Source organism: Pseudophryne corroboree, chromosome 6 (assembly GCF_028390025.1).
Source record: "Pseudophryne corroboree isolate aPseCor3 chromosome 6, aPseCor3.hap2, whole genome shotgun sequence".
Taxonomy (NCBI): Eukaryota; Metazoa; Chordata; class Amphibia; order Anura; family Myobatrachidae; genus Pseudophryne; species Pseudophryne corroboree.
In genome coordinates, this window is record NC_086449.1 from 356,531,642 (window position 1) to 356,558,590 (window position 26,949).

General features: G+C 47.0%; 1 protein-coding gene across 1 annotated transcript in view; it reads right to left on the bottom strand.

Annotated features, from left to right (window-relative positions):
* The window catches only part of LOC134932306 (guanylyl cyclase-activating protein 1-like), a 236,832-nt gene that overhangs the window by 100,357 nt on the left and 109,526 nt on the right, over positions 1-26,949 (bottom strand). Inside the window, exon 4 of the mRNA XM_063926621.1 lies at positions 224-370. Coding sequence (XP_063782691.1) covers positions 243-370 — 128 coding nt within the window. The 3' untranslated portion in view covers positions 224-242. The remainder of the gene's footprint in view (positions 1-223; positions 371-26,949) is intronic.

Consider the following 26,949-nt stretch of genomic DNA (forward strand, 5'->3'; position numbering starts at 1 on the left):
AAAAGATGCCTTTCACACACTGAATAAAATATATTTCTAGTTCAATATAGAATGTGTGTTTAATATGCTATTTTTTTACATTGCGTTGTAATCCTATAGGTAGGATTCCTGGTGGCTCCTTCACACAAAAACTGTCCTCTGGTACTCCTGCAAAGTGGGTACTATTATTTACCCACTGTCTCCAAAGTACACCAGAAACCCCTACTTGTTACCGAATACCCACCACAAGCCACTTGCTGATATCACACACTGTGCCTACGGTTGTTAATCATTGTCATTATGTGGGTAAGATCCAGACTTTTCATCATCACATCCATAAATTCCTCGTCCTTCCGAGCACCCTCCACAAACTCCTCCAGCGACAGCTCCCCTGTGAAATACACAGTTTAAGGCAATTTCTCCCAGCAACACAGTAATGGTAGTTACAATTATTTCTCACAGCTAGTCATATGGTTCTTCACATAATACCATTGTAGTCGAGTAAAACAGGCATGTCTTAATAAGAAAATGCTCGTCTGTTAATATTCGCCATCATGGTGGAATCATTTATTAGCAGATTACATTTTACAATTTTTCTATGTTTTTCTTAGAACCTAGAACCTTGGGTTGTTGTTACTGAAAACCTGGATACAGGCAATGGCACCATAAGTTACACATACAGTATATGTACACATACATGTACAGATTGTAACAGTTTTACAGCAGAAAAAAACCAACATATTAATAAGGTCAATTTCACTTTCTATCAATACTTTACACTTAAATTAGTTTTCTTTGTGTGCAAGTGTTTCCATTTTGTCTATGTTTTGACAATAATTACAATGCGCTGTCATGTTTATTTCGTTTTTAAACCAAGTCTGTGGTTTCTTAATGTACAAAACGCCATTCAGTTGTTTTTTTTAAATCCTTTTAAAAAAGTTATCTTCCTAAAGACAAAATGTCAATTTGTGGCTTGTTCCTATTAGCTGGGAGTCCCCTCGTGGTGCGAGTAGGTGTGACTATATAATGCACGTACTGTATCCCTGCACTCAATCCTAATAGCTGGGAGTCGCCCTGTGGTGCAAGTAATTGTGACTATATAATGTAGTTAGGTAACTCTGGGCTCGCTTCTATTAGCTGGGAGTAAGTGTGACTATATAATGCACTTATGGTACCTCTGGACTCGTTCCTATTAGCTAAGAGTCCCCTCGCGGTGCGAGTAAGTGTGACTATATAATACACTTACGGTACCTCTGGACTCGTTCCTATTAGCTAAGAGTCCCCTCGCGGTGCGAGTAAGTGTGACTATATAATACACTTACGGTACCTCTGGACTCGTTCCTATTAGCTAAGAGTCCCCTCGCGGTGCGAGTAAGTGTGACTATATAATGCACTTACAGTACCTCTGGACTCGTTCCTATTAGCTAAGAGTCCCCTCGCGGTGCGAGTAAGTGTGACTATATAATGCACTTACAGTAACTTTAGCTGGGAATCACCCTGTGGTACGAGTAAGTGTGACTATATAATGCACTTACAGTACCTCTGGATTCGTTCCTATTAGCTGGGAGTCCCCTCACGGTGCGAGTAAGTGTGACTATATAATGCACTTACAGTACCTCTGGACTCATTCCTATTAGCTGGGAGTCCCCTCACGGTGCGAGTAAGTGTGACTATATAATGCACTTACAGTACCTCTGGACTCGTTCCTATTAACTGAGAGTCCCCTCGCGGTGCAAGTAAGTGTGACTGTATAATGCACTTACAGTACCTCTGGACTCGTTCCTATTAGCTGGGAGTCTCGTCGCGGTGCGAGTAAGTGTAACTATATAATGCACTTACAGTAACTTTAGCTGGGAATCACCCTGTGGTACGAGTAAGTGTGACTATATAATGCACTTACAGTACCTCTGGATTCGTTCCTATTAGCTGGGAGTCCCCTCGCGGTGCGAGTAAGTGTGACTATATAATGCACTTACAGTAACTCTAGCTGGGAATCACCCTGTGGTACGAGTAAGTGTGACTATATAATGCACTTACAGTACCTCTGGACTCGTTCCTATTAGCTGGGAGTCTCCTCGCGGTGCGAGTAAGTGGGACTATATAATGCACTTACAGTAACTCTAGCTGGGAATCACCCTGTGGTACGAGTAAGTGTGACTATATAATGCACTTACAGTACCTCTGGACTCATTCCTATTAGCTGGGAGTCCCCTCACGGTGCGAGTAAGTGTGACTATATAATGCACTTACAGTACCTCTGGACTCGTTCCTATTAACTGAGAGTCCCCTCGCGGTGCGAGTAAGTGTGACTATATAATGCACTTACAGTACCTCTGGACTCGTTCCTATTAACTGAGAGTCCCCTCGCGGTGCGAGTAAGTGTGACTATATAATGCACTTACAGTACCTCTGGACTCATTCCTATTAGCTGGGAGTCCCCTCACGGTGCGAGTAAGTGTGACTATATAATGCACTTACTGTATCCCTGCACTCAATCCTAATAGCTGGGAGTCGCCCTGTGGTGCAAGTAAGTGTGACTATATAATGCACTTATGGTACCTCTGGATTCGTTCCTATTAGCTGGGAGTCTCCTCGCGGTGCGAGTAAGTGTGACTATATAATGCACTTACAGTAACTTTAGCTGGGAGTCCCCTCACGGTGCGAGTAAGTGTGACTATATAATACACTTACGGTACCTCTGGACTCGTTCCTATTAGCTGGGAGTCCCCTTGCGGTGCGAGTAAGTGTGACTATATAATGCACTTACAGTAACTTTAGCTGGGAATCACCCTGTGGTACGAGTAAGTGTGACTATATAATGCACTTACAGTACCTCTGGACTCATTCCTATTAGCTGGGAGTCCCCTCACGGTGCGAGTAAGTGTGACTATATAATGCACTTACAGTACCTCTGGACTCGTTCCTATTAACTGAGAGTCCCCTCGCGGTGCGAGTAAGTGTGACTATATAATGCACTTACAGTACCTCTGGACTCGTTCCTATTAACTGAGAGTCCCCTCGCGGTGGGAGTAAGTGTGACTATATAATGCACTTACAGTACCTCTGGACTCATTCCTATTAGCTGGGAGTCCCCTCGCGGTGCAAGTAAGTGTGACTATATAATGCACTTACAGTACCTCTGGACTCGTTCCTATTAGCTGGGAGTCTCCTCGCGGTGCGAGTAAGTGTGACTATATAATGCACTTACAGTAACTTTAGCTGGGAATCACCCTGTGGTACGAGTAAGTGTGACTATATAATGCACTTACAGTACCTCTGGACTCATTCCTATTAGCTGGGAGTCCCCTCACGGTGCGAGTAAGTGTGACTATATAATGCACTTACAGTACCTCTGGACTCATTCCTATTAGCTGGGAGTCCCCTCGCGGTGCAAGTAAGTGTGACTATATAATGCACTTACAGTACCTCTGGACTCGTTCCTATTAGCTGGGAGTCGCCTCGCGGTGCAAGTAAGTGTGACTATATAATGCACTTACAGTACCTCTGGACTCGTTCCTATTAGCTGGGAGTCCCCTCGCGGTGCGAGTAAGTGTGACTATATAATGCACTTACAGTAACTTTAGCTGGGAATCACCCTGTGGTACGAGTAAGTGTGACTATATAATGCACTTACAGTACCTCTGGACTCATTCCTATTAGCTGGGAGTCCCCTCACGGTGCGAGTAAGTGTGACTATATAATGCACTTACAGTACCTCTGGACTCGTTCCTATTAGCTGGGAGTCCCCTCACGGTGCGAGTAAGTGTGACTATATAATGCACTTACAGTACCTCTGGACTCATTCCTATTAGCTGGGAGTCCCCTCGCGGTGCAAGTAAGTGTGACTATATAATGCACTTACAGTACCTCTGGACTCGTTCCTATTAGCTGGGAGTCCCCTCGCGGTGCAAGTAAGTGTGACTATATAATGCACTTACAGTACCTCTGGGCTCGTTCCTATTAGCTGGGAGTCTCCTCGCGGTGCGAGTAAGTGTGACTATATAATGCACTTACAGTAACTTTAGCTGGGAATCACCCTGTGGTACGAGTAAGTGTGACTATATAATGCACTTACAGTACCTCTGGATTCGTTCCTATTAGCTGAGAGTCCCCTCGCGGTGCGAGTAAGTGTGACTATATAATGCACTTACAGTACCTCTGGATTCGTTCCTATTAGCTGGGAGTCCCCTCGCGGTGCGAGTAAGTGTGACTATATAATGCACTTACAGTAAATTTAAATGGGAATCACCCTGTGGTACGAGTAAGTGTGACTATATAATGCACTTACAGTACCTCTGGACTCATTCCTATTAGCTGGGAGTCCCCTCACGGTGCGAGTAAGTGTGATTATATAATGCACTTACAGTACCTCTGGACTCGTTCCTATTAACTGAGAGTCCCCTCGCGGTGCGAGTAAGTGTGACTATATAATGCACTTACAGTACCTCTGGACTCATTCCTATTAGCTGGGAGTCCCCTCGCGGTGCAAGTACGTGTGACTATATAATGCACTTACAGTACCTCTGGACTCGTTCCTATTAGCTGGGAGTCCCCTCGCGGTGCAAGTAAGTGTGACTATATAATGCACTTACAGTACCTCTGGACTCGTTCCTATTAGCTGGGAGTCCCCTCGCGGTGCGAGTAAGTGTGACTATATAATGCACTTACAGTACCTCTGGACTCGTTCCTATTAGCTGGGAGTCCCCTCACGGTGCGAGTAAGTGTGACTATATAATGCACTTACAGTACCTCTGGACTCATTCCTATTAGCTGGGAGTCCCCTCGCGGTGCAAGTAAGTGTGACTATATAATGCACTTACAGTACCTCTGGACTCGTTCCTATTAGCTGGGAGTCCCCTCGCGGTGCAAGTAAGTGTGACTATATAATGCACTTACAGTACCTCTGGATTCGTTCCTATTAGCTGGGAGTCCCTTCCTGGTGCGAGTAAGTGTGACTATATAATGCACTTACAGTACCTCTGGATTCGTTCCTATTAGCTGGGAGTCCCCTCGCGGTGCAAGTAAGTGTGACTATATAATGCACTTACAGTACCTCTGGACTCGTTCCTATTAGCTGGGAGTCCCCTCGCGGTGCAAGAAAGTGTGACAATATAATGCACTTACAGTACCTCTGGACTCGTTCCTATTAGCTGGGAGTCCCCTCGCGGTGCGAGTAAGTGTGACTATATAATGCACTTACAGTACCTCTGTACCCATTCACATTAGCTGGGAGTCCCCTCGCGGTGCAAGTAAGTGTGACTATATAATGCACTTACAGTACCTCTGGACTCGTTCCTATTAGCTGGGAGTCCCCTCGCGGTGCGAGTAAGTGTGACTATATAATGCACTTACAGTACCTCTGGACTCGTTCCTATTAGCTGGGAGTCCCCTCACGGTGCGAGTAAGTGTGACTATATAATGCACTTACAGTACCTCTGGACTCATTCCTATTAGCTGGGAGTCCCCTCGCGGTGCAAGTAAGTGTGACTATATAATGCACTTACAGTACCTCTGGACTCGTTCCTATTAGCTGGGAGTCCCCTCGCGGTGCAAGTAAGTGTGACTATATAATGCACTTACAGTACCTCTGGATTCGTTCCTATTAGCTGGGAGTCCCCTCGCGGTGCGAGTAAGTGTGACTATATAATGCACTTACAGTACCTCTGGATTCGTTCCTATTAGCTGGGAGTCCCCACACGGTGCAAGTAAGTGTGACTATATAATGCACTTACAGTACCTCTGGACTCATTCCTATTAGCTGGTAGTCCCCTCACGGTGCGAGTAAGTGTGACTATATAATAGAGATGAGCGGGTTCGGTTTCTCTGAATCCGAACCCGCACGAACTTCATGTTTTTTTTCACGGGTCCGAGCGACTCGGATCTTCCCGCCTTGCTCGGTTAACCCGAGCGCGCCCGAACGTCATCATGACGCTGTCGGATTCTCGCGAGGCTCGGATTCTATCGCGAGACTCGGATTCTATATAAGGAGCCGCGCGTCGCCGCCATTTTCACACGTGCATTGAGATTGATAGGGAGAGGACGTGGCTGGCGTCCTCTCCGTTTAGAGTGACTAGAGTACTAGAGAGAGACACAAATTTTGGGGAGCATATAGGAGGAGTACTACTTGCTGCTGATAGTGTGACCAGTGACCAGTGCCACCAGTTAGATTAGAAGAGAGAGAGAGAGAGAGATTGACCTGATTTACTGGAGCTTAGGAGTACTGTAGAAGTGTAGAGAGTGCAGAGTTTACTAGAGATGAGCGGGTTCGGTTTCTCTGAATCCGAACCCGCACGAACTTCATGTTTTTTTCCACGGGTCCGAGCGACTCGGATCTTCCCGCCTTGCTCGGTTAACCCGAGCGCGCCCGAACGTCATCATGACGCTGTCGGATTCTCGCGAGGCTCGGATTCTATCGCGAGACTCGGATTCTATATAAGGAGCCGCGCTTCGCCGCCATTTTCACACGTGCATTGAGATTGATAGGGAGAGGACGTGGCTGGCGTCCTCTCCGTTTAGAGTGACTAGAGTACTAGAGAGAGACACAAATTTTGGGGAGCATATAGGAGGAGTACTACTTGCTGCTGATAGTGTGACCAGTGACCAGTGCCACCAGTTAGATTAGAAGAGAGAGAGAGAGAGAGAGATTGACCTGATTTACTGGAGCTTAGGAGTACTGTAGAAGTGTAGAGAGTGCAGAGTTTACTAGTGACTGACCACAGTGACCACCAGACAGTGCAGTTTTTATTTAATATATCCGTTCTCTGCCTGAAAAAAACGATACACACAGTGACTCAGTCACATACCATATCTGTGTGCACTGCTCAGCCCAGTGTGCTGCATCATCTATGTATATATATCTGACTGTGCTCAGCTCACACAGCTTATAATTGTGGGGGAGACTGGGGAGCACTGCAGTGCCAGTTATAGGTTATAGCAGGAGCCAGGAGTACATATTATATTAAAATTAAACAGTGCACACTTTTGCTGCAGGAGTGCCACTGCCAGTGTGACTGACCAGTGACCTGACCACACTGACCACCAGTATAGTTAGTAGTATACTATATTGTGTGTGATTGCCTGAAAAAGTTAAACACTCGTCGTGTGACTTCACTTGTGTGGTGTTTTTTTTTTTATTCTATAAAAAACTCATTCTGCTGACAGACAGTGTCCAGCAGGTCCGTCATTATATAATATATATACCTGTCCGGCTGCAGTAGTGATATATATATATTTTTTATATCATTATTTATCATCCAGTCGCAGCAGACACAGTACGGTAGTTCACGGCTGTAGCTACCTCTGTGTCGGCACTCGGCAGTCCGTCCATAATTGTATACCACCTACCCGTGGTTTTTTTTTCTTTCTTCTTTATACATACATACTACTACATCTCTTTATCAACCAGTCTATATTAGCAGCAGACACAGTACAGTACGGTAGTTCACGGCTGTAGCTACCTCTGTGTCGGCACTCGGCAGTCCGTCCATAATTGTATACCACCTACCCGTGGTTTTTTTTTCTTTCTTCTTTATACATACATACTACTACATCTCTTTATCAACCAGTCTATATTAGCAGCAGACACAGTACAGTACGGTAGTTCACGGCTGTAGCTACCTCTGTGTCGGCACTCGGCAGTCCGTCCATAATTGTATACCACCTACCCGTGGTTTTTTTTTCTTTCTTCTTTATACATACATACTACTACATCTCTTTATCAACCAGTCTATATTAGCAGCAGACACAGTACAGTACGGTAGTTCACGGCTGTAGCTACCTCTGTGTCGGCACTCGGCAGTCCGTCCATAATTGTATACCACCTACCCGTGGTTTTTTTTTCTTTCTTCTTTATACATACATACTACTACATCTCTTTATCAACCAGTCTATATTAGCAGCAGACACAGTACAGTACGGTAGTTCACGGCTGTAGCTACCTCTGTGTCGGCACTCGGCAGTCCGTCCATAATTGTATACCACCTACCCGTGGTTTTTTTTTCTTTCTTCTTTATACATACATACTACTACATCTCTTTATCAACCAGTCTATATTAGCAGCAGACACAGTACAGTACGGTAGTTCACGGCTATAGCTACCTCTGTGTCGGCACTCGGCAGTCCGTCCATAATTGTATACTAGTATCCATCCATCTCCATTGTTTACCTGAGGTGCCTTTTAGTTGTGCCTATTAAAATATGGAGAACAAAAATGTTGAGGTTCCAAAATTAGGGAAAGATCAAGATCCACTTCCACCTCGTGCTGAAGCTGCTGCCACTAGTCATGGCCGAGACGATGAAATGCCAGCAACGTCGTCTGCCAAGGCCGATGCCCAATGTCATAGTACAGAGCATGTCAAATCCAAAACACCAAATATCAGTAAAAAAAGGACTCCAAAACCTAAAATAAAATTGTCGGAGGAGAAGCGTAAACTTGCCAATATGCCATTTACCACACGGAGTGGCAAGGAACGGCTGAGGCCCTGGCCTATGTTCATGGCTAGTGGTTCAGCTTCACATGAGGATGGAGGCACTCAGCCTCTCGCTAGAAAAATGAAAAGACTCAAGCTGGCAAAAGCAGTAGCACCGCAAAGAACTGTGCGTTCTTCGAAATCCCAAATCCACAAGGAGAGTCCAATTGTGTCGGTTGCGATGCCTGACCTTCCCAACACTGGACGTGAAGAGCATGCGCCTTCCACCATTTGCACGCCCCCTGCAAGTGCTGGAAGGAGCACCCGCAGTCCAGTTCCTGATAGTCAGATTGAAGATGTCAGTGTTGAAGTACACCAGGATGAGGAGGATATGGGTGTTGCTGGCGCTGGGGAGGAAATTGACCAGGAGGATTCTGATGGTGAGGTGGTTTGTTTAAGTCAGGCACCCGGGGAGACACCTGTTGTCCGTGGGAGGAATATGGCCGTTGACATGCCAGGTGAAAATACCAAAAAAATCAGCTCTTCGGTGTGGAGGTATTTCAACAGAAATGCGGACAACAGGTGTCAAGCCGTGTGTTCCCTTTGTCAAGCTGTAATAAGTAGGGGTAAGGACGTTAACCACCTCGGAACATCCTCCCTTATACGTCACCTGCAGCGCATTCATAATAAGTCAGTGACAAGTTCAAAAACTTTGGGTGACAGCGGAAGCAGTCCACTGACCAGTAAATCCCTTCCTCTTGTAACCAAGCTCACGCAAACCACCCCACCAACTCCCTCAGTGTCAATTTCCTCCTTCCCCAGGAATGCCAATAGTCCTGCAGGCCATGTCACTGGCAATTCTGACGATTCCTCTCCTGCCTGGGATTCCTCCGATGCATCCTTGCGTGTAACGCCTACTGCTGCTGGCGCTGCTGTTGTTGCTGCTGGGAGTCGATGGTCATCCCAGAGGGGAAGTCGTAAGACCACTTTTACTACTTCCACCAAGCAATTGACTGTCCAACAGTCCTTTGCGAGGAAGATGAAATATCACAGCAGTCATCCTACTGCAAAGCGGATAACTGAGGCCTTGGCATCCTGGGTGGTGAGAACCGTGGTTCCGGTATCCATCATTACTGCAGAGCCAACTAGAGACTTGTTGGAGGTACTGTGTCCCCGGTACCAAATACCATCTAGGTTCCATTTCTCTAGGCAGGCGATACCGAAAATTTACACAGACCTCAGAAAAAGAGTCACCAGTGTCCTAAAAAATGCAGCTGTACCCAATGTCCACTTAACCACGGACATGTGGACAAGTGGAGCAGGGCAGGGTCAGGACTATATGACTGTGACAGCCCACTGGGTAGATGTATGGACTCCCGCCGCAAGAACAGCAGCGGCGGCACCAGTAGCAGCATCTCGCAAACGCCAACTCTTTCCTAGGCAGGCTACGCTTTGTATCACCGGTTTCCAGAATACGCACACAGCTGAAAACCTCTTACGGCAACTGAGGAAGATCATCGCAGAATGGCTTACCCCAATTGGACTCTCCTGTGGATTTGTGGCATCGGACAACGCCAGCAATATTGTGTGTGCATTAAATATGGGCAAATTCCAGCACGTCCCATGTTTTGCACATACCTTGAATTTGGTGGTGCAGAATTTTTTAAAAAACGACAGGGGCGTGCAAGAGATGCTGTCGGTGGCCAGAAGAATTGCGGGACACTTTCGGCGTACAGGCACCACGTACAGAAGACTGGAGCACCACCAAAAACTACTGAACCTGCCCTGCCATCATCTGAAGCAAGAAGTGGTAACGAGGTGGAATTCAACCCTCTATATGCTTCAGAGGTTGGAGGAGCAGCAAAAGGCCATTCAAGCCTATACAACTGAGCACGATATAGGAGGTGGAATGCACCTGTCTCAAGTGCAGTGGAGAATGATTTCAACGTTGTGCAAGGTTCTGATGCCCTTTGAACTTGCCACACGTGAAGTCAGTTCAGACACTGCCAGCCTGAGTCAGGTCATTCCCCTCATCAGGCTTTTGCAGAAGAAGCTGGAGGCATTGAAGAAGGAGCTAAAAGGGAGCGATTCCGCTAGGCATGTGGGACTTGTGGATGCAGCCCTTAATTCGCTTAACAAGGATTCACGGGTGGTCAATCTGTTGAAATCAGAGCACTACATTTTGGCCACCGTGCTCGATCCTAGATTTAAAACCTACCTTGGATCTCTCTTTCCGGCAGACACAAGTCTGCTGGGGTGCAAAGACCTGCTGGTGACAAAATTGTCAAGTCAAGCGGAACGCGACCTGTCAACATCTCCTCCTTCACATTCTCCCGCAACTGGGGGTGCGAGGAAAAGGCTCAGAATTCCGAGCCCACCCGCTGGCGGTGATGCAGGGCAGTCTGGAGCGACTGCTGATGCTGACATCTGGTCCGGACTGAAGGACCTGACAACGATTACGGACATGTCGTCTACTGTCACTGCATATGATTCTCTCAACATTGAAAGAATGGTGGAGGATTATATGAGTGACCGCATCCAAGTAGGCACGTCACACAGTCCGTACTTATACTGGCAGGAAAAAGAGGCAATTTGGAGGCCCTTGCACAAACTGGCTTTATTCTACCTAAGTTGCCCTCCCACAAGTGAGTACTCCGAAAGAGTGTTTAGTGCCGCCGCTCACCTTGTCAGCAATCGGCGTACGAGGTTACATCCAGAAAATGTGGAGAAGATGATGTTCATTAAAATGAATTATAATCAATTCCTCCGCGGAGACATTGACCAGCAGCAATTGCCTCCACAAAGTACACAGGGAGCTGAGATGGTGGATTCCAGTGGGGACGAATTGATAATCTGTGAGGAGGGGGATGTACACGGTGATATATCGGAGGATGATGATGAGGTGGACATCTTGCCTCTGTAGAGCCAGTTTGTGCAAGGAGAGATTAATTGCTTCTTTTTTGGTGGGGGTCCAAACCAACCCGTCATATCAGTCACAGTCGTGTGGCAGACCCTGTCACTGAAATGATGGGTTGGTTAAAGTGTGCATGTCCTGTTTATACAACATAAGGGTGGGTGGGAGGGCCCAAGGACAATTCCATCTTGCACCTCTTTTTTCTTTTATTTTTCTTTGCGTCATGTGCTGTTTGGGGAGGGTTTTTTGGAAGGGACATCCTGCGTGACACTGCAGTGCCACTCCTAGATGGGCCCGGTGTTTGTGTCGGCCACTAGGGTCGCTAATCTTACTCACACAGCTACCTCATTGCGCCTCTTTTTTTCTTTGCGTCATGTGCTGTTTGGGGAGGGTTTTTTGGAAGGGACATCCTGCGTGACACTGCAGTGCCACTCCTAGATGGGCCAGGTGTTTGTGTCGGGCACTTGGGTCGCTGAGCTTAGTCACACAGCTACCTCATTGCACCTCTTTTTTTCTTTGCGTCATGTGCTGTTTGGGGAGTGTTTTTTGGAAGGGCCATCCTGCGTGACACTGCAGTGCCACTCCTAGATGGGCCAGGTGTTTGTGTCGGCCACTAGGGTCGCTTAGCTTAGTCATCCAGCGACCTCGGTGCAAATTTTAGGACTAAAAATAATATTGTGAGGTGTGAGGTATTCAGAATAGACTGAAAATGAGTGGAAATTATGGTTTTTGAGGTTAATAATAATATGGGATCAAAATGACCCCCAAATTCTATGATTTAAGCTGTTTTTTAGGGTTTTTTGAAAAAAACACCCGAATCCAAAACACACCCGAATCCGACAAAAAAAATTCGGTGAGGTTTTGCCAAAACGCGGTCGAACCCAAAACACGGCCGCGGAACCGAACCCAAAACCAAAACACAAAACCCGAAAAATTTCAGGCGCTCATCTCTAGAGTTTACTAGTGACTGACCACAGTGACCACCAGACAGTGCAGTTTTTATTTAATATATCCGTTCTCTGCCTGAAAAAAACGATACACACAGTGACTCAGTCACATACCATATCTGTGTGCACTGCTCAGCCCAGTGTGCTGCATCATCTATGTATATATATCTGACTGTGCTCAGCTCACACAGCTTATAATTGTGGGGGAGACTGGGGAGCACTGCAGTGCCAGTTACAGGTTATAGCAGGAGCCAGGAGTACATATTATATTAAAATTAAACAGTGCACACTTTTGCTGCAGGAGTGCCACTGCCAGTGTGACTGACCAGTGACCTGACCACACTGACCACCAGTATAGTTAGTAGTATACTATATTGTGTGATTGCCTGAAAAAGTTAAACACTCGTCGTGTGACTTCACTTGTGTGGTGTTTTTTTTTTTATTCTATAAAAAACTCATTCTGCTGACAGACAGTGTCCAGCAGGTCCGTCATTATATAATATATATACCTGTCCGGCTGCAGTAGTGATATATATATATTTTTTATATCATTATTTATCATCCAGTCGCAGCAGACACAGTACGGTAGTTCACGGCTGTAGCTACCTCTGTGTCGGCACTCGGCAGTCCGTCCATAATTGTATACCACCTACCCGTGTTTTTTTTTTCTTTCTTCTTTATACATACATACTACTACATCTCTTTATCAACCAGTCTATATTAGCAGCAGACACAGTACAGTACGGTAGTTCACGGCTGTAGCTACCTCTGTGTCGGCACTCGGCAGTCCGTCCATAATTGTATACCACCTACCCGTGGTTTTTTTTTCTTTCTTCTTTATACATACATACTACTACATCTCTTTATCAACCAGTCTATATTAGCAGCAGACACAGTACAGTACGGTAGTTCACGGCTGTAGCTACCTCTGTGTCGGCACTCGGCAGTCCGTCCATAATTGTATACCACCTACCCGTGGTTTTTTTTTCTTTCTTCTTTATACATACATACTACTACATCTCTTTATCAACCAGTCTATATTAGCAGCAGACACAGTACAGTACGGTAGTTCACGGCTGTAGCTATCTCTGTGTCGGCACTCGGCAGTCCGTCCATAATTGTATACCACCTACCCGTGGTTTTTTTTTCTTTCTTCTTTATACATACATACTACTACATCTCTTTATCAACCAGTCTATATTAGCAGCAGACACAGTACAGTACGGTAGTTCACGGCTGTAGCTACCTCTGTGTCGGCACTCGGCAGTCCGTCCATAATTGTATACCACCTACCCGTGTTTTTTTTTTCTTTCTTCTTTATACATACATACTACTACATCTCTTTATCAACCAGTCTATATTAGCAGCAGACACAGTACAGTACGGTAGTTCACGGCTGTAGCTACCTCTGTGTCGGCACTCGGCAGTCCGTCCATAATTGTATACTAGTATCCATCCATCTCCATTGTTTACCTGAGGTGCCTTTTAGTTGTGCCTATTAAAATATGGAGAACAAAAATGTTGAGGTTCCAAAATTAGGGAAAGATCAAGATCCACTTCCACCTCGTGCTGAAGCTGCTGCCACTAGTCATGGCCGAGACGATGAAATGCCAGCAACGTCGTCTGCCAAGGCCGATGCCCAATGTCATAGTACAGAGCATGTCAAATCCAAAACACCAAATATCAGTAAAAAAAGGACTCCAAAACCTAAAATAAAATTGTCGGAGGAGAAGCGTAAACTTGCCAATATGCCATTTACCACACGGAGTGGCAAGGAACGGCTGAGGCCCTGGCCTATGTTCATGGCTAGTGGTTCAGCTTCACATGAGGATGGAGGCACTCAGCCTCTCGCTAGAAAAATGAAAAGACTCAAGCTGGCAAAAGCAGTAGCACCGCAAAGAACTGTGCGTTCTTCGAAATCCCAAATCCACAAGGAGAGTCCAATTGTGTCGGTTGCGATGCCTGACCTTCCCAACACTGGACGTGAAGAGCATGCGCCTTCCACCATTTGCACGCCCCCTGCAAGTGCTGGAAGGAGCACCCGCAGTCCAGTTCCTGATAGTCAGATTGAAGATGTCAGTGTTGAAGTACACCAGGATGAGGAGGATATGGGTGTTGCTGGCGCTGGGGAGGAAATTGACCAGGAGGATTCTGATGGTGAGGTGGTTTGTTTAAGTCAGGCACCCGGGGAGACACCTGTTGTCCGTGGGAGGAATAGGGCCGTTGACATGCCTGGTGAAAATACCAAAAAAATCAGCTCTTCGGTGTGGAAGTATTTCACCAGAAATGCGGACAACAGGTGTCAAGCCGTGTGTTCCCTTTGTCAAGCTGTAATAAGTAGGGGTAAGGACGTTAACCACCTCGGAACATCCTCCCTTATACGTCACCTGCAGCGCATTCATAATAAGTCAGTGACAAGTTCAAAAACTTGGGCCGACAGTGGAAGCAGTCCACTGACCAGTAAATCCCTTCCTCTTGTAACCAAGCTCACGCAAACCACCCCACCAACTCCCTCAGTGTCAATTTCCTCCTTCCCCAGGAATGCCAATAGTCCTGCAGGCCATGTCACTGGCAATTCTGACGAGTCCTCTCCTGCCTGGGATTCCTCCGATGCATCCTTGCGTGTAACGCCTACTGCTGCTGGCGCTGCTGTTGTTGCTGCTGGGAGTCGATGGTCATCCCAGAGGGGAAGTCGTAAGCCCACTTGTACTACTTCCAGTAAGCAATTGACTGTCCAACAGTCCTTTGCGAGGAAGATGAAATATCACAGCAGTCATCCTGTTGCAAAGCGGATAACTGAGTCCTTGACAACTATGTTGGTGTTAGACGTGCGTCCGGTATCCGCCGTTAGTTCACAGGGAACTAGACAATTTATTGAGGCAGTGTGCCCCCGTTACCAAATACCATCTAGGTTCCACTTCTGTAGGCAGGCGATACCGAGAATGTACACGGACGTCAGAAAAAGACTCACCAGTGTCCTAAAAAATGCAGCTGTACCCAATGTCCACTTAACCACGGACATGTGGACAAGTGGAGCAGGGCAGGGTCAGGACTATATGACTGTGACAGCCCACTGGGTAGATGTATGGACTCCCGCCGCAAGAACAGCAGCGGCGGCACCAGTAGCAGCATCTCGCAAACGCCAACTCTTTCCTAGGCAGGCTACGCTTTGTATCACCGCTTTCCAGAATACGCACACAGCTGAAAACCTCTTACGGCAACTGAGGAAGATCATCGCAGAATGGCTTACCCCAATTGGACTCTCCTGTGGATTTGTGGCATCGGACAACGCCAGCAATATTGTGTGTGCATTAAATATGGGCAAATTCCAGCACGTCCCATGTTTTGCACATACCTTGAATTTGGTGGTGCAGAATTTTTTAAAAAACGACAGGGGCGTGCAAGAGATGCTGTCGGTGGCCAGAAGAATTGCGGGACACTTTCGGCGTACAGGCACCACGTACAGAAGACTGGAGCACCACCAAAAACTACTGAACCTGCCCTGCCATCATCTGAAGCAAGAAGTGGTAACGAGGTGGAATTCAACCCTCTATATGCTTCAGAGGTTGGAGGAGCAGCAAAAGGCCATTCAAGCCTATACAACTGAGCACGATATAGGAGGTGGAATGCACCTGTCTCAAGTGCAGTGGAGAATGATTTCAACGTTGTGCAAGGTTCTGATGCCCTTTGAACTTGCCACACGTGAAGTCAGTTCAGACACTGCCAGCCTGAGTCAGGTCATTCCCCTCATCAGGCTTTTGCAGAAGAAGCTGGAGGCATTGAAGAAGGAGCTAAAAGGGAGCGATTCCGCTAGGCATGTGGGACTTGTGGATGCAGCCCTTAATTCGCTTAACAAGGATTCACGGGTGGTCAATCTGTTGAAATCAGAGCACTACATTTTGGCCACCGTGCTCGATCCTAGATTTAAAACCTACCTTGGATCTCTCTTTCCGGCAGACACAAGTCTGCTGGGGTGCAAAGACCTGCTGGTGACAAAATTGTCAAGTCAAGCGGAACGCGACCTGTCAACATCTCCTCCTTCACATTCTCCCGCAACTGGGGGTGCGAGGAAAAGGCTCAGAATTCCGAGCCCACCCGCTGGCGGTGATGCAGGGCAGTCTGGAGCGACTGCTGATGCTGACATCTGGTCCGGACTGAAGGACCTGACAACGATTACGGACATGTCGTCTACTGTCACTGCATATGATTCTCTCAACATTGAAAGAATGGTGGAGGATTATATGAGTGACCGCATCCAAGTAGGCACGTCACACAGTCCGTACTTATACTGGCAGGAAAAAGAGGCAATTTGGAGGCCCTTGCACAAACTGGCTTTATTCTACCTAAGTTGCCCTCCCACAAGTGTGTACTCCGAAAGAGTGTTTAGTGCCGCCGCTCACCTTGTCAGCAATCGGCGTACGAGGTTACATCCAGAAAATGTGGAGAAGATGATGTTCATTAAAATGAATTATAATCAATTCCTCCGCGGAGACATTGACCAGCAGCAATTGCCTCCACAAAGTACACAGGGAGCTGAGATGGTGGATTCCAGTGGGGACGAATTGATAATCTGTGAGGAGGGGGATGTACACGGTGATATATCGGAGGATGATGATGAGGTGGACATCTTGCCTCTGTAGAGCCAGTTTGTGCAAGGAGAGATTAATTGCTTCTTTTTTGGTGGGGGTCCAAACCAACCCGTCATATCAGTCACAGTCGTGTGGCAGACCCTGTCACTGAAATGATGGGTTGGTTAAAGTGTGCATGTCCTGTTTATACAACATAAGGGTGGGTGGGAGGGCCCAAGGACAATTCCATCTTGCACCTCTTTTTTCTTTTATTTTTCTTTGCGTCATGTGCTGTTTGGGGAGGGTTTTTTGGAAGGGACATCCTGCGTGACACTGCAGTGCCACTCCTAGATGGGCCCGGTGTTTGTGTCGGCCACTAGGGTCGCTAATCTTACTCACACAGCTACCTCATTGCGCCTCTTTTTTTCTTTGCGTCATGTGCTGTTTGGGGAGGGTTTTTTGGAAGGGACATCGTGCGTGACACTGCAGTGCCACTCCTAGATGGGCCAGGTGTTTGTGTCGGGCACTTGGGTCGCTGAGCTTAGTCACACAGCTACCTCATTGCACCTCTTTTTTTCTTTGCGTCATGTGCTGTTTGGGGAGTGTTTTTTGGAAGGGCCATCCTGCGTGACACTGCAGTGCCACTCCTAGATGGGCCAGGTGTTTGTGTCGGCCACTAGGGTCGCTTAGCTTAGTCATCCAGCGACCTCGGTGCAAATTTTAGGACTAAAAATAATATTGTGAGGTGTGAGGTATTCAGAATAGACTGAAAATGAGTGGAAATTATGGTTTTTGAGGTTAATAATAATATGGGATCAAAATGACCCCCAAATTCTATGATTTAAGCTGTTTTTTAGGGTTTTTTGAAAAAAACACCCGAATCCAAAACACACCCGAATCCGACAAAAAAAATTCGGTGAGGTTTTGCCAAAACGCGGTCGAACCCAAAACACGGCCGCGGAACCGAACCCAAAACCAAAACACAAAACCCGAAAAATTTCAGGCGCTCATCTCTACTATATAATGCACTTACAGTACCTCTGGATTCGTTCCTATTAGCTGGGAGTCCCCTCGCGGTGCGAGTAAGTGTGACTATATAATGCACTTACAGTACCTCTGGATTCGTTCCTATTAGCTGGGAGTCCCCTCGCGGTGCAAGTAAGTGTGACTATATAATGCACTTACAGTACCTCTGGACTCATTCCTATTAGCTGGGAGTCCCCTCACGGTGCGAGTAAGTGTGACTATATAATGCACTTACAGTACCTCTGGACTCGTTCCTATTAACTGAGAGTACCCTCGCGGTGCGAGTAAGTGTGACTATATAATGCACTTACAGTACCTCTGGACTCATTCCTATTAGCTGGGAGTCCCCTCGCGGTGCAAGTAAGTGTGACTATATAATGCACTTACAGTACCTCTGGACTCGTTCCTATTAGCTGGGAGTCTCCTCGCGGTGCGAGTAAGTGTGACTATATAATGCACTTACAGTAACTTTAGCTGGGAATCACCCTGTGGTACGAGTAAGTGTGACTATATAATGCACTTACAGTACCTCTGGACTCATTCCTATTAGCTGGGAGTCCCCTCTCGGTGCGAGTAAGTGTGACTATATAATGCACTTACAGTACCTCTGGAATCGTTCCTATTAACTGAGAGTCCCCTCGCGGTGCGAGTAAGTGTGACTACATAATGCACTTACAGTACCTCTGGACTCATTCCTATTAGCTAGGAGTCCCCTCGCGGTGCAAGTAAGTGTGACTATATAATGCACTTACAGTACCTCTGGACTCGTTCCTATTAGCTGGGAGTCCCCTCGCGGTGCAAGTAAGTGTGACTATATAATGCACTTACAGTACCTCTGGACTCGTTCCTATTAGCTGGGAGTCCCCTCACGGTGCGAGTAAGTGTGACTATATAATGCACTTACAGTACCTCTGGATTCGTTCCTATTAGCTGGGAGTCCCCTCACGGTGCGAGTAAGTGTGACTATATAATGCACTTACAGTACCTCTGGACTCATTCCTATTAGCTGGGAGTCCCCTCGCGGTGCAAGTAAGTGTGACTATATAATGCACTTACAGTACCTCTGGACTCGTTCCTATTAGCTGGGAGTCCCCTCGCGGTGCAAGTAAGTGTGACTATATAATGCACTTACAGTACCTCTGGATTCGTTCCTATTAGCTGGGAGTCCCCTCGCGGTGCGAGTAAGTGTGACTATATAATGCACTTACAGTACCTCTGGGCTCGTTCCTATTAGCTGGGAGTCTCCTCGCGGGGCGAGTAAGTGTGACTATATAATGCACTTACAGTAACTTTAGCTGGGAATCACCCTGTGGTACAAGTAAGTGTGACTATATAATGCACTTACAGTACCTCTGGATTCGTTCCTATTAGGTGGGAGACCCCTCGCGGTGCGAGTAAGTGTGACTATATAATGCACTTACAGTACCTCTGAATTCGTTCCTATTAGCTGGGAGTCCCCTCGCGGTGCAAGTAAGTGTGACTATATAATGCACTTACAGTACCTCTAGACTCATTCCTATTAGCTGGGAGTCTCCTCGCGGTGCGAGTAAGTGTGACTATATAATGCACTTACAGTACCTCTGGACTCATTCCTATTAGCTGGGAGTCCCCTCGCGGTGCAAGTAAGTGTGACTATATAATGCACTTACAGTACCTCTGGACTCGTTCCTATTAGCTGGGAGTCCCCTCGCGGTGCAAGTAAGTGTGACTATATAATGCACTTACAGTACCTCTGGACTCGTTCCTATTAGCTGGGAGTCCCCTCGCAGTGCGAGTAAGTGTGACTATATAATGCACTTACAGTACCTCTGGACTCATTCCTATTAGCTGGGAGTCCCCTCGCGGTGCAAGTAAGTGTGACTATATAATGCACTTACAGTACCTCTGGACTCGTTCCTATTAGCTGGGAGTCCCCTCACGGTGCGAGTAAGTGTGACTATATAATGCACTTACAGTACCTCTGGACTCATTCCTATTAGCTGGGAGTCCCCTCGCGGTGCAAGTAAGTGTGACTATATAATGCACTTACAGTACCTCTGGACTCGTTCCTATTAGATGGGAGTCCTCTCGCGGTGCAAGTAAGTGTGACTATATAATGCACTTACAGTACCTCTGGATTCGTTCCTATTAGCTGGGAGTCCCTTCGCGGTGCGAGTAAGTGTGACTATATAATGCACTTACAGTACCTCTGGGTTCGTTCCTATTAGCTGGGAGTCCCCTCGCGGTGCAAGTAAGTGTGACTATATAATGCACTTACAGTATCTCTGGACTCGTTCCTATTAGCTGGGAGTCCCCTCGCGGTGCGAGTAAGTGTGACTATATAATGCACTTACAGTACCTCTGGGCTCGTTCCTATTAGCTGGGAGTCTCCTCGCGGTGCGAGTAAGTGTGACTATATAATGCACTTACAGTAACTTTAGCTGGGAATCACCCTGTGGTACGAGTAAGTGTGACTATATAATGCACTTACAGTACCTCTGGATTCGTTCCTATTAGCTGAGAGTCCCCTCGCGGTGCGAGTAAGTGTGACTATATAATGCACTTACAGTACCTCTGGATTCGTTCCTATTAGCTGGGAGTCCCCTCGCGGTGCGAGTAAGTGTGACTATATAATGCACTTACAGTAAATTTAAATGGGAATCACCCTGTGGTACGAGTAAGTGTGACTATATAATGCAGTTACAGTACCTCTGGACTCATTCCTATTAGCTGGGAGTCCCCTCACGGTGCGAGTAAGTGTGACTATATAATGCACTTACAGTACCTCTGGACTCGTTCCTATTAACTGAGAGTCCCCTCGCGGTGCGAGTAAGTGTGACTATATAATGCACTTACAGTACCTCTGGACTCATTCCTATTAGCTGGGAGTCCCCTCGCGGTGCAAGTACGTGTGACTATATAATGCACTTACAGTACCTCTGGACTCGTTCCTATTAGCTGGGAGTCCCCTCGCGGTGCAAGTAAGTGTGACTATATAATGCACTTACAGTACCTCTGGACTCGTTCCTATTAGCTGGGAGTCCCCTCGCGGTGCGAGTAAGTGTGACTATATAATGCACTTACAGTACCTCTGGACTCGTTCCTATTAGCTGGGAGTCCCCTCACGGTGCGAGTAAGTGTGACTATATAATGCACTTACAGTACCTCTGGACTCGTTCCTATTAGCTGGGAGTCCCCTCACGGTGCGAGTAAGTGTGACTATATAATGCACTTACAGTACCTCTGGATTCGTTCCTATTAGCTGGGAGTCCCCTCACGGTGCGAGTAAGTGTGACTATATAATGCACTTACAGTACCTCTGGACTCATTCCTATTAGCTGGGAGTCCCCTCGCGGTGCAAGTAAGTGTGACTATATAATGCACTTACAGTACCTCTGGACTCGTTCCTATTAGCTGGGAGTCCCCTCGCGGTGCAAGTAAGTGTGACTATATAATGCACTTACAGTACCTCTGGATTCGTTCCTATTAGCTGGGAGTCCCCTCGCGGTGCGAGTAAGTGTGACTATATAATGCACTTACAGTACCTCTGGACTCGTTCCTATTAGCTGGGAGTCCCCTCGCGGTGCAAGTACGTGTGACTATATAATGCACTTACAGTACCTCTGGACTCGTTCCTATTAGCTGGGAGTCCCCTCGCGGTGCAAGTAAGTATGACTATATAATGCACTTACAGTACCTCTGGACTCGTTCCTATTAGCTGGGAGTCCCCTCGCGGTGCGAGTAAGTGTGACTATATAATGCACTTACAGTACCTCTGGACTCGTTCCTATTAGCTGGGAGTCCCCTCACGGTGCGAGTAAGTGTGACTATATAATGCACTTACAGTACCTCTGGACTCGTTCCTATTAGCTGGGAGTCCCCTCACGGTGCGAGTAAGTGTGACTATATAATGCACTTACAGTACCTCTGGACTCGTTCCTATTAGCTGGGAGTCCCCTCGCGGTGCAAGTAAGTGTGACTATATAATGCACTTACAGTACCTCTGGATTCGTTCCTATTAGCTGGGAGTCCCCTCGCGGTGCGAGTAAGTGTGACTATATAATGCACTTACAGTACCTCTGGGCTCGTTCCTATTAGCTGGGAGTCTCCTCGCGGGGCGAGTAAGTGTGACTATATAATGCACTTACAGTAACTTTAGCTGGGAATCACCCTGTGGTACAAGTAAGTGTGACTATATAATGCACTTACAGTACCTCTGGATTCGTTCCTATTAGGTGGGAGACCCCTCGCGGTGCGAGTAAGTGTGACTATATAATGCACTTACAGTACCTCTGAATTCGTTCCTATTAGCTGGGAGTCCCCTCGCGGTGCAAGTAAGTGTGACTATATAATGCACTTACAGTACCTCTAGACTCATTCCTATTAGCTGGGAGTCTCCTCGCGGTGCGAGTAAGTGTGACTATATAATGCACTTACAGTACCTCTGGACTCATTCCTATTAGCTGGGAGTCCCCTCGCGGTGCAAGTAAGTGTGACTATATAATGCACTTACAGTACCTCTGGACTCGTTCCTATTAGCTGGGAGTCCCCTCGCGGTGCAAGTAAGTGTGACTATATAATGCACTTACAGTACCTCTGGACTCGTTCCTATTAGCTGGGAGTCCCCTCGCAGTGCGAGTAAGTGTGACTATATAATGCACTTACAGTACCTCTGGACTCATTCCTATTAGCTGGGAGTCCCCTCGCGGTGCAAGTAAGTGTGACTATATAATGCACTTACAGTACCTCTGGACTCGTTCCTATTAGCTGGGAGTCCCCTCACGGTGCGAGTAAGTGTGACTATATAATGCACTTACAGTACCTCTGGACTCATTCCTATTAGCTGGGAGTCCCCTCGCGGTGCAAGTAAGTGTGACTATATAATGCACTTACAGTACCTCTGGACTCGTTCCTATTAGATGGGAGTCCTCTCGCGGTGCAAGTAAGTGTGACTATATAATGCACTTACAGTACCTCTGGATTCGTTCCTATTAGCTGGGAGTCCCTTCGCGGTGCGAGTAAGTGTGACTATATAATGCACTTACAGTACCTCTGGGTTCGTTCCTATTAGCTGGGAGTCCCCTCGCGGTGCAAGTAAGTGTGACTATATAATGCACTTACAGTATCTCTGGACTCGTTCCTATTAGCTGGGAGTCCCCTCGCGGTGCGAGTAAGTGTGACTATATAATGCACTTACAGTACCTCTGGGCTCGTTCCTATTAGCTGGGAGTCTCCTCGCGGTGCGAGTAAGTGTGACTATATAATGCACTTACAGTAACTTTAGCTGGGAATCACCCTGTGGTACGAGTAAGTGTGACTATATAATGCACTTACAGTACCTCTGGATTCGTTCCTATTAGCTGAGAGTCCCCTCGCGGTGCGAGTAAGTGTGACTATATAATGCACTTACAGTACCTCTGGATTCGTTCCTATTAGCTGGGAGTCCCCTCGCGGTGCGAGTAAGTGTGACTATATAATGCACTTACAGTAAATTTAAATGGGAATCACCCTGTGGTACGAGTAAGTGTGACTATATAATGCAGTTACAGTACCTCTGGACTCATTCCTATTAGCTGGGAGTCCCCTCACGGTGCGAGTAAGTGTGACTATATAATGCACTTACAGTACCTCTGGACTCGTTCCTATTAACTGAGAGTCCCCTCGCGGTGCGAGTAAGTGTGACTATATAATGCACTTACAGTACCTCTGGACTCATTCCTATTAGCTGGGAGTCCCCTCGCGGTGCAAGTACGTGTGACTATATAATGCACTTACAGTACCTCTGGACTCGTTCCTATTAGCTGGGAGTCCCCTCGCGGTGCAAGTAAGTGTGACTATATAATGCACTTACAGTACCTCTGGACTCGTTCCTATTAGCTGGGAGTCCCCTCGCGGTGCGAGTAAGTGTGACTATATAATGCACTTACAGTACCTCTGGACTCGTTCCTATTAGCTGGGAGTCCCCTCACGGTGCGAGTAAGTGTGACTATATAATGCACTTACAGTACCTCTGGACTCGTTCCTATTAGCTGGGAGTCCCCTCACGGTGCGAGTAAGTGTGACTATATAATGCACTTACAGTACCTCTGGATTCGTTCCTATTAGCTGGGAGTCCCCTCACGGTGCGAGTAAGTGTGACTATATAATGCACTTACAGTACCTCTGGACTCATTCCTATTAGCTGGGAGTCCCCTCGCGGTGCAAGTAAGTGTGACTATATAATGCACTTACAGTACCTCTGGACTCGTTCCTATTAGCTGGGAGTCCCCTCGCGGTGCAAGTAAGTGTGACTATATAATGCACTTACAGTACCTCTGGATTCGTTCCTATTAGCTGGGAGTCCCCTCGCGGTGCGAGTAAGTGTGACTATATAATGCACTTACAGTACCTCTGGACTCGTTCCTATTAGCTGGGAGTCCCCTCGCGGTGCAAGTACGTGTGACTATATAATGCACTTACAGTACCTCTGGACTCGTTCCTATTAGCTGGGAGTCCCCTCGCGGTGCAAGTAAGTATGACTATATAATGCACTTACAGTACCTCTGGACTCGTTCCTATTAGCTGGGAGTCCCCTCGCGGTGCGAGTAAGTGTGACTATATAATGCACTTACAGTACCTCTGGACTCGTTCCTATTAGCTGGGAGTCCCCTCACGGTGCGAGTAAGTGTGACTATATAATGCACTTACAGTACCTCTGGACTCGTTCCTATTAGCTGGGAGTCCCCTCACGGTGCGAGTAAGTGTGACTATATAATGCACTTACAGTACCTCTGGATTCGTTCCTATTAGCTGGGAGTCCCCTCGCGGTGCGAGTAAGTGTAACTATATAATGCACTTACAGTACCTCTGGACTTATTCCTATTAGCTGGGAGTCCCCTCGCGGTGCAAGTAAGTGTGACTATATAATGCACTTACAGTACCTCTGGACTCGTTCCTATTAGCTGGGAGTCTCCTCGCGGTGCGAGTAAGTGTGACTATATAATGCACTTACAGTAACTTTAGCTGGGAATCACCCTGTGGTACGAGTAAGTGTGACTATATAATGCACTTACAGTACCTCTGGACTCATTCCTATTAGCTGGGAGTCCCCTCACGGTGCGAGTAAGTGTGACTATATAATGCACTTACAGTACCTCTGGAATCGTTCCTATTAACTGAGAGTCCCCTCGCGGTGCGAGTAAGTGTGACTACATAATGCACTTACAGTACCTCTGGACTCATTCCTATTAGCTGGGAGTCCCCTCGCGGTGCAAGTAAGTGTGACTATATAATGCACTTACAGTACCTCTGGACTCGTTCCTATTAGCTGGGAGTCCCCTCGCGGTGCAAGTAAGTGTGACTATATAATGCACTTACAGTACCTCTGGACTCGTTCCTATTAGCTGGGAGTCCCCTCACGGTGCGAGTAAGTGTGACTATATAATGCACTTACAGTACCTCTGGATTCGTTCCTATTAGCTGGGAGTCCCCTCACGGTGCGAGTAAGTGTGACTATATAATGCACTTAAAGTACCTCTGGACTCATTCCTATTAGCTGGGAGTCCCCTCGCGGTGCAAGTAAGTGTGACTATATAATGCACTTACAGTACCTCTGGACTCGTTCCTATTAGCTGGGAGTCCCCTCGCGGTGCAAGTAAGTGTGACTATATAATGCACTTACAGTACCTCTGGATTCGTTCCTATTAGCTGGGAGTCCCCTCGCGGTGCGAGTAAGTGTGACTATATAATGCACTTACAGTACCTCTGGGCTCGTTCCTATTAGCTGGGAGTCTCCTCGCGGTGCGAGTAAGTGTGACTATATAATGCACTTACAGTAACTTTAGCTGGGAATCACCCTGTGGTACAAGTAAGTGTGACTATATAATGCACTTACAGTACCTCTGGATTCGTTCCTATTAGGTGGGAGACCCCTCGCGGTGCGAGTAAGTGTGACTATATAATGCACTTACAGTACCTCTGGATTCGTTCCTATTAGCTGGGAGTCCCCTCGCGGTGCAAGTAAGTGTGACTATATAATGCACTTACAGTACCTCTGGACTCGTTCCTATTAGCTGGGAGTCTCCTCGCGGTGCGAGTAAGTGTGACTATATAATGCACTTACAGTACCTCTGGATTCGTTCCTATTAACTGAGAGTCCCCTCGCGGTGCGAGTAAGTGTGACTGTATAATGCACTTACAGTACCTCTGGACTCATTCCTATTAGCTGGGAGTCCCCTCGCGGTGCAAGTAAGTGTGACTATATAATGCACTTACAGTACCTCTAGACTCGTTCCTATTAGCTGGGAGTCCCCTCGCGGTGCAAGTAAGTGTGACTATATAATGCACTTACAGTACCTCTGGACTCGTTCCTATTAGCTGGGAGTCCCCTCGCAGTGCGAGTAAGTGTGACTATATAATGCACTTACAGTACCTCTGGACTCATTCCTATTAGCTGGGAGTCCCCTCGCGGTGCAAGTAAGTGTGACTATATAATGCACTTACAGTACCTCTGGACTCGTTCCTATTAGCTGGGAGTCCCCTCACGGTGCGAGTAAGTGTGACTATATAATGCACTTACAGTACCTCTGGACTCATTCCTATTAGCTGGGAGTCCCCTCGCGGTGCAAGTAAGTGTGACTATATAATGCACTTACAGTACCTCTGGACTCGTTCCTATTAGATGGGAGTCCCCTCGCGGTGCAAGTAAGTGTGACTATATAATGCACTTACAGTACCTCTGGATTCGTTCCTATTAGCTGGGAGTCCCTTCGCGGTGCGAGTAAGTGTGACTATATAATGCACTTACAGTACCTCTGGATTCGTTCCTATTAGCTGGGAGTCCCCTCGCGGTGCAAGTAAGTGTGACTATATAATGCACTTACAGTATCTCTGGACTCGTTCCTATTAGCTGGGAGTCCCCTCGCGGTGCGAGTAAGTGTGACTATATAATGCACTTACAGTACCTCTGGGCTCGTTCCTATTAGCTGGGAGTCTCCTCGCGGTGCGAGTAAGTGTGACTATATAATGCACTTACAGTAACTTTAGCTGGGAATCACCCTGTGGTACGAGTAAGTGTGACTATATAATGCACTTACAGTACCTCTGGATTCGTTCCTATTAGCTGAGAGTCCCCTCGCGGTGCGAGTAAG